We start from the raw sequence: 12,871 nt of genomic DNA, 5'->3' as shown, positions 1-12,871 counted from the left end.
TTAAACTGCAGTATTGTAAGAGCTGGGACCTGAAAAGTTAATGGCGGGGACTTGACATATTGACATTTCTTTCTTGTTCAGTGTAGACCTGAGGAACATTTCAGGAGAAAGAAAAGTGTGAGGAATAGGAAACCTTGTGGGACTATAATAACAAGAATATTGGTTGAATAGTCTTTTGAAAAATATAAATTATTTTCACAAAAGAACTCCTCGAGTCCCTTTATGGCAGGCAGTCAAGCTGCAGCAGCATGAGCGTCAAAGAATAGTGATGTATTTTAAGGTCACAGCTGTGGAAAGACGTGGACAATGTGTGACCTCTTAGAAATAAGCAGCTGCTGCCTGGTGGTAACAGCAAAGGGTGGAAGTCAATAGACAAGTAGATTTTTTCTGATTTGTCATCAGACAAAAAGATTTTAATATTTGTTTGCTTTCGTTTAGACATGACATATTTTTTCTTTCTTACTGCATTTACATTCTACTGAAGCACTTTTTCGATCAGCATAAATTTTGTCAAAAACTCGTTGCTTGTTTTAAGCCCCTGTTGACTGAAATAAAGCAACTTTTTCAACATTCTGTGCATACATTATATGACAGACTCTCAAAGTTCTCTTCATGACGTGTATCATTTTTAACACTAAACGATTCTCTGATCATGAATAGCTTAAATGTTTAATGCGGTATGTGTTATGGCAACCAGCAAGTGTATTGTATTTTGTTTGAAATGTCATGCTTATTTTTGATGAGGACTACAACACTAGTTAGATATTTTTAAGAGAGTTACTTTTTGAAATACGCAGGAGTGAATTATTTCGTGCATGTGATTTGTTTTTCCTTCTCACTAACCAAGTTCATAGCGTCATGAACGTACAGATAGATAAGCTTGATGTAGAGAGCGTTACGTGAGGTTTTCTATCAAAATGTTTTGGGTTTCAACACACGTCTGCTCTTAAGTCGAATTGCTTGTAAAGTAGGAAACTGTGTTCTTCCAAAAGATTTTAATTAGGAAATTTTGATACTCTTCATTATTGGGATTTCTCCGTTGAAATTATTTATTGATATTACTTTCAACAGAATTTCCTTGAGAATCTGTTACAGAATGATGAGTGTTTACCCAAGGCTACACATCGAAAAGAATTTGATACAATAAGTGGAAAATTAAGAGGTAAGAACCATTTTTTACTTAAAATTTCATTTGACCAGATATTTCTCTAAACTGATGAGGAGGAATATCCCCTAATAGCCAAAGAAAATCACCTCCTAAATGCAAAGCATGGGAAAGAAGAGAAGTGAAACGGTGATAAGTTGTACGTCTTATCAGGTGTTGGTAACAGACTACATTGAGAGCGCTGAAAGGGATCTGAATTATTAGTTTGAATTCAAGATATTCCAAGACCTGAGGAAAATGAGAAAATAAGAAAGAAGACAGTAGTAAAAGAGGAAATGAAGACTGAGAAAGACAGACGGTACACAGAGTACAGGAAGGAACAAGAAGCAGGTTTAATATAATGGAGGACGGTAAAATGAAATGATTCTTTAGGAAAAGATCGGGTATGGTTAGAAATTTGGGAAGAATATAAAGTGACCTTCTAGTACCAGACCTTACCAGAGAATTAGCTTAAAAATATTGTGACTCTTCCTGTCTTTCTCACTGGTGGGAAGCCATTAGGGATGGAAGCACCTGACCATGGAGAGCTGTGTTGTATTTGCAGTAGGTGAGAATAAGCATATATGCACGGCCACACGTGTATGCAATTTGTCACGTACTCTCCGTGTAGACCAGAAGTTTTCAGACGTTAGAAAATCAGCTGGAAACCTTGTTAACAATTCACCCTGTGATTCAGCCGACTTGGGATGCTGCATTTTTAATAAGTTCTCAGGCGATGCTGATGCTGGTTGTCCTTGGACCTTGCTCTGAGTAGCAAGAGGAGAGGCCTTTCGTGGGAGAAATGTGGAGGAAGAGCAATCGGATACAGAAGGTGAAGACAGAAAAGGGTCAGGAGAAAGCATTATGTTGCTCTTATTTTTGAGTACATTTTTAGCCAGAGAAGAAGAAGAAAGAAAATTCAGAATGTTTTACTTGAATACTTAAATAGTTGTTATACGTAGGTACTGCACTGATGTTAATATAGAAAATGTTATTAATATTTAAGAAGTCTGTTGCAACTAAATTTGAAACAAGTATGTCAATATTGAAAGCGTATTTGCTATTCCTGATGAGTTTTGTACATCTTCCTCCATGAGTGGATCAAGAAATATTGAGATGGCTAAGCTACAAATTACAAAAATATTGGCATACCATTATACCATCTGGGTATGAAAATCAGTGAATATTTATATTGAGTATTATTCTCTAAGTATATATCCAAGCTGATCAATTCATAACGCTTTCACTGAGGAGATGTGAATTCTACATCCAGCTGAACTCTCATCGGAACGGTGTACCTTCTCAATGACAGGACATGGTAAAGAGCACGATGAATGCTTGCAATGTAATGATATACGTCCTTTTAATGTGTTGCATTGAGGACACAGCGTAGCATTCTCCGTCCAGCTTTTGTATTTATTTTCTCAGTGTCATGATTTGCTCCTCTGATTCAAGATCACTTCTCTCCTCATCACTCAGCATATACATATTGGTATTAACGCTTTTTGCAAACATCATATATAAAGGGTTGTACCGTGTTCTTGTCATTCCACAGCAACTTTGTTTTGTTCGGCGATTAGCTCGCCTTTCATTTATTTTAAGATTTCAGGCCGGGCGCAGTGTCTCACGCCTGTAATCCCCAGCACTGTGGGAGGCCGAGGCTGGTGGATCACGAGGTCGGCAGATCGAGACCATCCTGGCTAACATGGTGAAACCCCGTCTCTACGAAAACATACAAAAAATTAGCCGGGCTTGGTGGCGGGCACCTGCAGTCCCAGCTACTCGGGAGGCTGAGGCAGGAGAATGCGAGAACCCGGGAAGCGGAGCTTGCAGTGAGCCGAGATCGCGCCCCTGCACTCCAGCCTGGGCGACAGGACGGGACTCCGTCTAAACAACAACAACAACAACAAAAAGATTTCGTAGTGTGCATATTGCATGTTCACGTAGCACCACGTTTAATTAGACTCTCTTCATGATGATTCAAAAGCAACATAAGTATAATTACAGATGCCAACAAGCCTTTGTTTAAGTGTGTGTCCTGCTTCATGCTATATTAGAAATTAAAAGTGAAGTATTTAATATACAGGTATGCAAAGCCATACATTTCAATAGCCATTACAAATGTGGCTCACTAATCTTTCGGGCTATGCCATGTGACCTGTCCTGACTCTAAAAAATCTCCAGCGTGCCCCTTTATAAAAATAAAAGTAATAAAAGAAAATAACTAGGGTAGTATTTCCTGGATTGTGAACTTCAAGGAAAATCAGATCACAATTTAGAAATAGAGTTTTCAACCATGCCTAGGATTCCTAAGTTCCAAGTGGTAAACGGTTCCTTGATGATGAGATAGCTGTGAATGTTTCATCTCTGCCTGTTTTGCTTTTTTATCTTGTCTTAGAAAAGTGAAAGCCAGCTATTTTCTTCATAAAGGAAAATATTTTGGTTACATATTCATTTCCTATCTCATGGCACTCTGCTGTCTTTGCCCTTAGTGAGGATGTACGTTTATCATATTTTTACCTAAAACAAGCACATGAATTAATGGTATCAATTCTCACATCTGAATTTCTGAGGTTTCTTCAGTGCTTCAGACGTAAGTTTGAAAGATACTAATGAATCGAGAACGACCTTCTCATTGTAATTAAAGGAGGTTTTTATTTAAAGCGTATCGGATACAATGTTAAGCACTTTTTTTTTTTTTTTTCTAAAACACATACATGCAATATGATCATGCGTATTTAGCCTTAAAAGGGTTAGACATAAATTTGGTGTGTTTTAGAGGGTTAATATCCCTGAAGTGCCTTAATTGAGAGATGATCAATCATCTCTCAAGGGAAACAACATGTATAAGTGGTATTTCTAAATATATTAAGCTATGTCATACTGAAAAATGTAAAAGTAGAGAAAACTGAGAGATTAAGCCTATTTTATTAGTATTATTTGATGAAAGGGATATATTTCTATGTGAAAGAAATGTCTGTTTTTTCTTGAAGCTAAGTGTTTCATAAGAGCTTTTTCATAACAGTAGTTTAACAACTCATATGGTATAACAAACAGAATAAATTTTAGCAACAAAGCAATTGTAGAATTCATTCCTTGAACGCTGAAATTGTTATTTTCAATAACCATTATTCTAACATTGCAACACGCAGGTTCATGATACGTAAAAAGTCCCTGGAAATTGACTTCTAGTTTTTGATACTTTCATATTAGGTTTTTTGTTGTTGTTGTTGTTGTTTGTTTGTTTTTCTAGAATCTCGCTCTGTCATCCAGGCTGGAGTGCAGTGGCATGATCTTGGCTAACTGCAACCTCCGCCTCCTGGGTTCAAGTGATTCCCGTAGCTCAGGCCCCCGAGTGGCTTGGGTTCCAGGCATGTGCCACGATACCTGGCTGATTTTTGTATTTTTGTGGAGACGGGCTTCGCTATTTTGGCCAGGCTGGTTTGGAACTCCTGGCCTCGAGAGATCCGCCCTCCTCGGCCTTCCAAAATGCTGGAATTACAGGCATGAGCCGCTGCACCGGGCCTGGATTAGTCTGTTGATGGGTATGCTTTGACCTTTTTGTGTAAGTGGATCAGGAAATTTTAAGAGGACTAAACTAGAGAACCCCATAAATGTAAAAATACTCATATTTCACACAGGTACAAAAATGAACATATTTATTAACTATTATTCTATAAGTAGATATTTATGCTGATAAATTTAGAGCATTCTCTGCAATGATAAGTGAATTGTACCTTTGAACCCTCATCGCAAATTTGCAATTTCTAAACTACAGGACAAATTGAAGAACATAAGAGCTACTTGTAGTATTTTGACATAAGTGATTCTCATGTGTTTCCTTAACTGTATATCATAGCATTCTACCATCAGCTTGGACATCTCGTTTTTTTGAGGGGGCGGGGGTCATGACTTGGTCATCTTACTGAATACAGCTTCTTTCCTTATATGGCAGCTTACTCCTACTGGTATTAGGATTTTTCTGCTTTAGTTATTGTCACTTTAAATATCTTTTCACTGTGGAAATCTTCACAGCGTGTTTGACGAAATGTATTTGTTAAATTTTCTTAGGGATATTTCTGTCACGTTGGCATGTTAACAAAGACAATAACCCAAAAGACCCCACAACCCAGTGTAATCCCTTTTCCATCCAAGCATGAGGATTCATCTTCATATTCACACTGTGTGAATGTTTGGTAGGCTTTGTCAGGCTTGCATATTGTCAATTATATATGTCCCTTTTCTTTTAGAGTCTTCTGATAAAGATGGTCCTCTGCAGGTAACAACTTTTCTATTTTTATCTTGAATATTAACTATATATTTTATGAAGTATACATTATATATTAATTATTTTATTTCCAAACCCATTTAGCCGACCGGTGGAATGAAAGCTTCTAATCCAAATAAAGCCTTAGAATTGAAGGACAGAGAAACAGTCAAAGCAGGTAAATTTTGTAATTTTAATTTTACTCTGGAAAGAAGAATATTAAAATATTTGAAATGCTGAGAGCCCTTTTATTCCCAGTGTTGTTTTCTTTTCAAAATTTGACGGGAAATCTTGGTACAAATACTGCCAATGTTAGTATTTATGTTTGAGAAAATGCCATTTACAAGCCTAAGATTAAGAGTTTAAAAAAGTATTCTGCTTAACCTCATGTGGTTCAACTTTAATGTCCTGATAGTATAACGTTTCCAATTTGCAATTTCTGTACGTGCTGGGTTTTCAGACAGGTGAATTTTGAGACTGTGAAATATTTGCAGTGGTTCAAACGCTGATTGGAATTCTGATCTTAGAGGAAAGTTTCACTTGCTGACATGACAGTTGTGAGTGTTGTCACTCTGAGAATCGAAAGAAAATCCGTTTCCTTTTTTCTGATTCGGTGACTGAGTGGGTGTGTGGGGTGTGTGCGCGTGTTTCTGTGTGTGTGTGTGTGTGTGTGTGTGTGTGTGTGTGTGACTTATAATTTTAAAAAATCATGACCTGATGGCTCTTTGCTAGACACAGCGTTTTAGAAGAGTGACTCTAAAGCATTCGAGTCACTTTTTATGCTACTGTAATTAATTGCCTAGAGGTACAAAACAGCCTGAATTAGTTTTGGTTGTCATTCCCAGGCACGTTTGAAACATTTTACACCAGGCTGTGCACGGTGACACATGCCTGTAATCCTAGCATTTCGGGGGACCAAGGCGGGCAGATAACTGAAGGTCAGGAGTCCCAGACCAACCTGGTCAACATAGTGAAACCCCATCTCTACAGAAAATAACCAAAAATCGCCGGTTGTGGTGGTGGGTGCCTGTAATCTCAGCTACTCTGGAGGCTGAGGCAGGAGAATCGCTTGAACCTAGGAGGCAGAAGTTGCAGTGAGCCGAGCTTGTGCCACTTTAGCCTGAGTGACAGAGTGAGACTCCATCTCAAAAAGCAAAGGAACAAACAAACAACACCTCACAGCGTATGTGTGTGGTTATAGACTATGTGTAGAATTTGTTTTCATGTCTTAGATTTTCTTTTTTCTTTCTTTTCCTTTTTTCGAGAGGGAGTCTGGCTGGCTCGCTCTCTGGCCCAGGCTGGGGAGCAGTGGCGGGATCTCGGCTCACTGTAAGCTCCGCCTCCCGGGTTCACGCCATTCTCCTGCCTCAGCCTCCGGAGTAGCTGGGACTACAGGCGCCCGCCACCACGTCCGGCTAATTTTTTGTGTTTTCTAGGCGAGACGGGGTTTCACCATGTTAGCCAGGATGGTCTCGATCTGCTGACCTGGTGTTCCGCCCACCTCGGCCTCCCAAAGTGCTGGCTTTACAGGCGTGAGCCACCACACCCGGCCCCAGAGTCTTTTTACACTAGTCCCACTTATTGTCTAGAAGTGACCAATATTCTAAACTACTTTTTTAAACAATTCTTATGCATGTTTAAATATTTTACAACGTGTGTGCGTGCTCATATTTAATATGTAAATTTTTTTTTCAACTTCTAATGCGTACATGGGTGTACAGTGTAATTTTTGGCAACATTCTTTTGTGATCAGCATGATAATTTTTAGAGACATCCATAATGGACACAAGTAACTGTGTTTTTTCATATTCGTGTGCGTATAAAATTCCCTTGTATGACTGTACCATAGTTAACTATACAATTTTTATGCTGATAAGTAATAAATAAAAATGAAAACATGCAGATTTCAGAGTCTTTGAGTTAGTTTTATCTACTGACTTTTTATTTGTTAGAAATCAAAACTAAAATATTTAAAGTATTTCCTTGTCCAATCATACATTTCACTAACAATTCAAACTGTGACCCACGGATTTTAGAGCTATGGTGTTGCAACACGTTAGATCTCTGAAGCGATCCAGGGATCCAGGGTACTTTTCTGAAAATGAGTGAAGGTGGTGTCATACGAAAGTACGATTTGAGTTTCTTGGACCCTCTGCATGAAACGTGAACTTCAGGGATGCTGAAATCACAAGTTAAATTTACTTTTCAAAACCAGATATACGGTTGATGGATGTCAAATGATAAACATACCCTTAACAGTGAAACGGTCACTTAGGTTTCAGTTGTGCATGTTTGCTTGTTTCTTTAACCTGATTCAAATAGTTGTAATTTGTACCTTTTGTTGATAAAGAGAACTGGACGTCATTTTTGGTATAAATTCATTTTCTGTCTCATGGACCTGAGAGCTCTTCAAGTCTTGTGTGGGCCTTGATTTTATCCTATAACATGTGGGAACGTTAGATTACTTAGGGCAATTAGTTTTACCTACACAATCCCGATGTTTCTCCAAGGTCTCACAAGCTGACTCTGAAGATATTGCTGCATTAGGGAAGAACTATGTCACTGTGATTAAAGCAGTTCTTAATTTATATGCAATAGAACTTTTTTTAGCTTCTCTTCCTAAAACATATACACACCCAAAACACACCCAATATACTGTCATGGCATACTGAAATGTAAAAGGGTTGGACATATAGTTTACTAACATCAAAAGGTAACATCCCTAAAAAATCTTGTTCGTCGATAAATCATCTTTTTTGAAGAACCGTGTAATAGAGATTGCGGAGTCAAGCAAACTAAATAATATTACAAAATGAAAATTTACAACGAAATGAGAGATGATAGGTTATTAAAGTTTTCTGAAAGAACAGCAAGTACAGAACTTGCTGTGTTTCACGGGAGAAGAGGATATGACTGCTTCGTGAAGAAAAATGCATACGAGTTAGTCAAATTTCCTTTTTTCTGCCTTGTAGTGAATGATATGTTAATTTTCAGTCTTTTTAGATTTCAATTCTAACGGATTGACTATAGAAGTAGTGACAGTAATCGACAAAATGAATATACTGTCTACAGAGGAAAACACCTCAGATTCGTGAATGAAAGTTGATTTGTATGTGTTTTTAAAGTTTACAGTAGAGAAATGTTCTCATGAATGTATCTGTGATTAACCTTTTATAGCTCGGAAGTTCCCATCGCCATCCAAACAAAAGGACGACGAAGAAGGTTGTTTGGATTTTGAGGTACTGTGTATAACTGATTTTTAAAAATATTAGTATTGCATGATACGAAAACGTAAAATCAGAGGCTTAGGCTTTATTTTCTCGCCTCTGCCTATGTCACCCCCAAATTATGTTTGATATTTTTCAGAATACGCTTAATGGAGAATCTATGTGCTAAGTAGATTACTGCTTCGTAGTGAAATTCTCCTATTATCTAGGATTAACTTAAGAAGCCAGTGTGCTATAGTGTAAAAAACAAGGCTTAGAAGCCACGAGAAATTCACGTGGGATCTGAAATAAGTTTGTCTAAAAGTGAAAGAACTACACTGAGTCCAGCTGTGGGCAAATTTATGATTCTGTGGTATATCTATCTAGATGTACAAAAGTTCTAATTGGATTCATAGAGAGACAGTTTAAACTGCAGTATTGTAAGAGCTGGGACCTGAAAAGTTAATGGCGGGGACTTGACATATTGACATTTCTTTCTTGTTCAGTGTAGACCTGAGGAACATTTCAGGAGAAAGAAAAGTGTGAGGAATAGGAAACCTTGTGGGACTATAATAACAAGAATATTGGTTGAATAGTCTTTTGAAAAATATAAATTATTTTCACAAAAGAACTCCTCGAGTCCCTTTATGGCAGGCAGTCAAGCTGCAGCAGCATGAGCGTCAAAGAATAGTGATGTATTTTAAGGTCACAGCTGTGGAAAGACGTGGACAATGTGTGACCTCTTAGAAATAAGCAGCTGCTGCCTGGTGGTAACAGCAAAGGGTGGAAGTCAATAGACAAGTAGATTTTTTCTGATTTGTCATCAGACAAAAAGATTTTAATATTTGTTTGCTTTCGTTTAGACATGACATATTTTTTCTTTCTTACTGCATTTACATTCTACTGAAGCACTTTTTCGATCAGCATAAATTTTGTCAAAAACTCGTTGCTTGTTTTAAGCCCCTGTTGACTGAAATAAAGCAACTTTTTCAACATTCTGTGCATACATTATATGACAGACTCTCAAAGTTCTCTTCATGACGTGTATCATTTTTAACACTAAACGATTCTCTGATCATGAATAGCTTAAATGTTTAATGCGGTATGTGTTATGGCAACCAGCAAGTGTATTGTATTTTGTTTGAAATGTCATGCTTATTTTTGATGAGGACTACAACACTAGTTAGATATTTTTAAGAGAGTTACTTTTTGAAATACGCAGGAGTGAATTATTTCGTGCATGTGATTTGTTTTTCCTTCTCACTAACCAAGTTCATAGCGTCATGAACGTACAGATAGATAAGCTTGATGTAGAGAGCGTTACGTGAGGTTTTCTATCAAAATGTTTTGGGTTTCAACACACGTCTGCTCTTAAGTCGAATTGCTTGTAAAGTAGGAAACTGTGTTCTTCCAAAAGATTTTAATTAGGAAATTTTGATACTCTTCATTATTGGGATTTCTCCGTTGAAATTATTTATTGATATTACTTTTAACAGAATTTCCTTGAGAATCTGTTACAGAATGATGAGTGTTTACCCAAGGCTACACATCGAAAAGAATTTGATACAATAAGTGGAAAATTAAGAGGTAAGAACCATTTTTTACTTAAAATTTCATTTGACCAGATATTTCTCTAAACTGATGAGGAGGAATATCCCCTAATAGCCAAAGAAAATCACCTCCTAAATGCAAAGCATGGGAAAGAAGAGAAGTGAAACGGTGATAAGTTGTACGTCTTATCAGGTGTTGGTAACAGACTACATTGAGAGCGCTGAAAGGGATCTGAATTATTAGTTTGAATTCAAGATATTCCAAGACCTGAGGAAAATGAGAAAATAAGAAAGAAGACAGTAGTAAAAGAGGAAATGAAGACTGAGAAAGACAGACGGTACACAGAGTACAGGAAGGAACAAGAAGCAGGTTTAATATAATGGAGGACGGTAAAATGAAATGATTCTTTAGGAAAAGATCGGGTATGGTTAGAAATTTGGGAAGAATATAAAGTGACCTTCTAGTACCAGACCTTACCAGAGAATTAGCTTAAAAATATTGTGACTCTTCCTGTCTTTCTCACTGGTGGGAAGCCATTAGGGATGGAAGCACCTGACCATGGAGAGCTGTGTTGTATTTGCAGTAGGTGAGAATAAGCATATATGCACGGCCACACGTGTATGCAATTTGTCACATACTCTCCGTGTAGACCAGAAGTTTTCAGACGTTAGAAAATCAGCTGGAAACCTTGTTAACAATTCACCCTGTGATTCAGCCGACTTGGGATGCTGCATTTTTAATAAGTTCTCAGGCGATGCTGATGCTGGTTGTCCTTGGACCTTGCTCTGAGTAGCAAGAGGAGAGGCCTTTCGTGGGAGAAATGTGGAGGAAGAGCAATCGGATACAGAAGGTGAAGACAGAAAAGGGTCAGGAGAAAGCATTATGTTGCTCTTATTTTTGAGTACATTTTTAGCCAGAGAAGAAGAAGAAAGAAAATTCAGAATGTTTTACTTGAATACTTAAATAGTTGTTATACGTAGGTACTGCACTGATGTTAATATAGAAAATGTTATTAATATTTAAGAAGTCTGTTGCAACTAAATTTGAAACAAGTATGTCAATATTGAAAGCGTATTTGCTATTCCTGATGAGTTTTGTACATCTTCCTCCATGAGTGGATCAAGAAATATTGAGATGGCTAAGCTACAAATTACAAAAATATTGGCATACCATTATACCATCTGGGTATGAAAATCAGTGAATATTTATATTGAGTATTATTCTCTAAGTATATATCCAAGCTGATCAATTCATAACGCTTTCACTGAGGAGATGTGAATTCTACATCCAGCTGAACTCTCATCGGAACGGTGTACCTTCTCAATGACAGGACATGGTAAAGAGCACGATGAATGCTTGCAATGTAATGATATACGTCCTTTTAATGTGTTGCATTGAGGACACAGCGTAGCATTCTCCGTCCAGCTTTTGTATTTATTTTCTCAGTGTCATGATTTGCTCCTCTGATTCAAGATCACTTCTCTCCTCATCACTCAGCATATACATATTGGTATTAACGCTTTTTGCAAACATCATATATAAAGGGTTGTACCGTGTTCTTGTCATTCCACAGCAACTTTGTTTTGTTCGGCGATTAGCTCGCCTTTCATTTATTTTAAGATTTCAGGCCGGGCGCAGTGTCTCACGCCTGTAATCCCCAGCACTGTGGGAGGCCGAGGCTGGTGGATCACGAGGTCGGCAGATCGAGACCATCCTGGCTAACATGGTGAAACCCCGTCTCTACGAAAACATACAAAAAATTAGCCGGGCTTGGTGGCGGGCACCTGCAGTCCCAGCTACTCGGGAGGCTGAGGCAGGAGAATGCGAGAACCCGGGAAGCGGAGCTTGCAGTGAGCCGAGATCGCGCCCCTGCACTCCAGCCTGGGCGACAGGACGGGACTCCGTCTAAACAACAACAACAACAACAAAAAGATTTCGTAGTGTGCATATTGCATGTTCACGTAGCACCACGTTTAATTAGACTCTCTTCATGATGATTCAAAAGCAACATAAGTATAATTACAGATGCCAACAAGCCTTTGTTTAAGTGTGTGTCCTGCTTCATGCTATATTAGAAATTAAAAGTGAAGTATTTAATATACAGGTATGCAAAGCCATACATTTCAATAGCCATTACAAATGTGGCTCACTAATCTTTCGGGCTATGCCATGTGACCTGTCCTGACTCTAAAAAATCTCCAGCGTGCCCCTTTATAAAAATAAAAGTAATAAAAGAAAATAACTAGGGTAGTATTTCCTGGATTGTGAACTTCAAGGAAAATCAGATCACAATTTAGAAATAGAGTTTTCAACCATGCCTAGGATTCCTAAGTTCCAAGTGGTAAACGGTTCCTTGATGATGAGATAGCTGTGAATGTTTCATCTCTGCCTGTTTTGCTTTTTTATCTTGTCTTAGAAAAGTGAAAGCCAGCTATTTTCTTCATAAAGGAAAATATTTTGGTTACATATTCATTTCCTATCTCATGGCACTCTGCTGTCTTTGCCCTTAGTGAGGATGTACGTTTATCATATTTTTACCTAAAACAAGCACATGAATTAATGGTATCAATTCTCACATCTGAATTTCTGAGGTTTCTTCAGTGCTTCAGACGTAAGTTTGAAAGATACTAATGAATCGAGAACGACCTTCTCATTGTAATTAAAGGAGGTTTTTATTTAAAGCGTATCGGATACAATGTTAAG

The 12,871-nt window shown here is 37.9% G+C and overlaps 1 protein-coding gene across 1 annotated transcript in view; it reads left to right on the top strand.

The window, feature by feature from the left end:
* LOC105463238 (ankyrin repeat domain-containing protein 30B) overlaps positions 1-12,871 on the top strand; it is a 189,337-nt gene that overhangs the window by 99,293 nt on the left and 77,173 nt on the right. The window contains 5 exon segments of the mRNA XM_071070132.1: positions 1,072-1,162; positions 5,395-5,423; positions 5,517-5,589; positions 8,589-8,650; positions 10,114-10,204. Of these exon segments, the coding sequence (XP_070926233.1) occupies positions 1,072-1,162; positions 5,395-5,423; positions 5,517-5,589; positions 8,589-8,650; positions 10,114-10,204 (346 nt within the window).

The sequence above is a fragment of the Macaca nemestrina genome, chromosome 9 (genome assembly GCF_043159975.1).
Source record: "Macaca nemestrina isolate mMacNem1 chromosome 9, mMacNem.hap1, whole genome shotgun sequence".
NCBI lineage: Eukaryota > Metazoa > Chordata > Mammalia > Primates > Cercopithecidae > Macaca > Macaca nemestrina.
The sequence above is the reverse complement of the archived record's forward strand: the minus strand, read 5'-3'. Positions and strand labels throughout refer to the sequence as shown.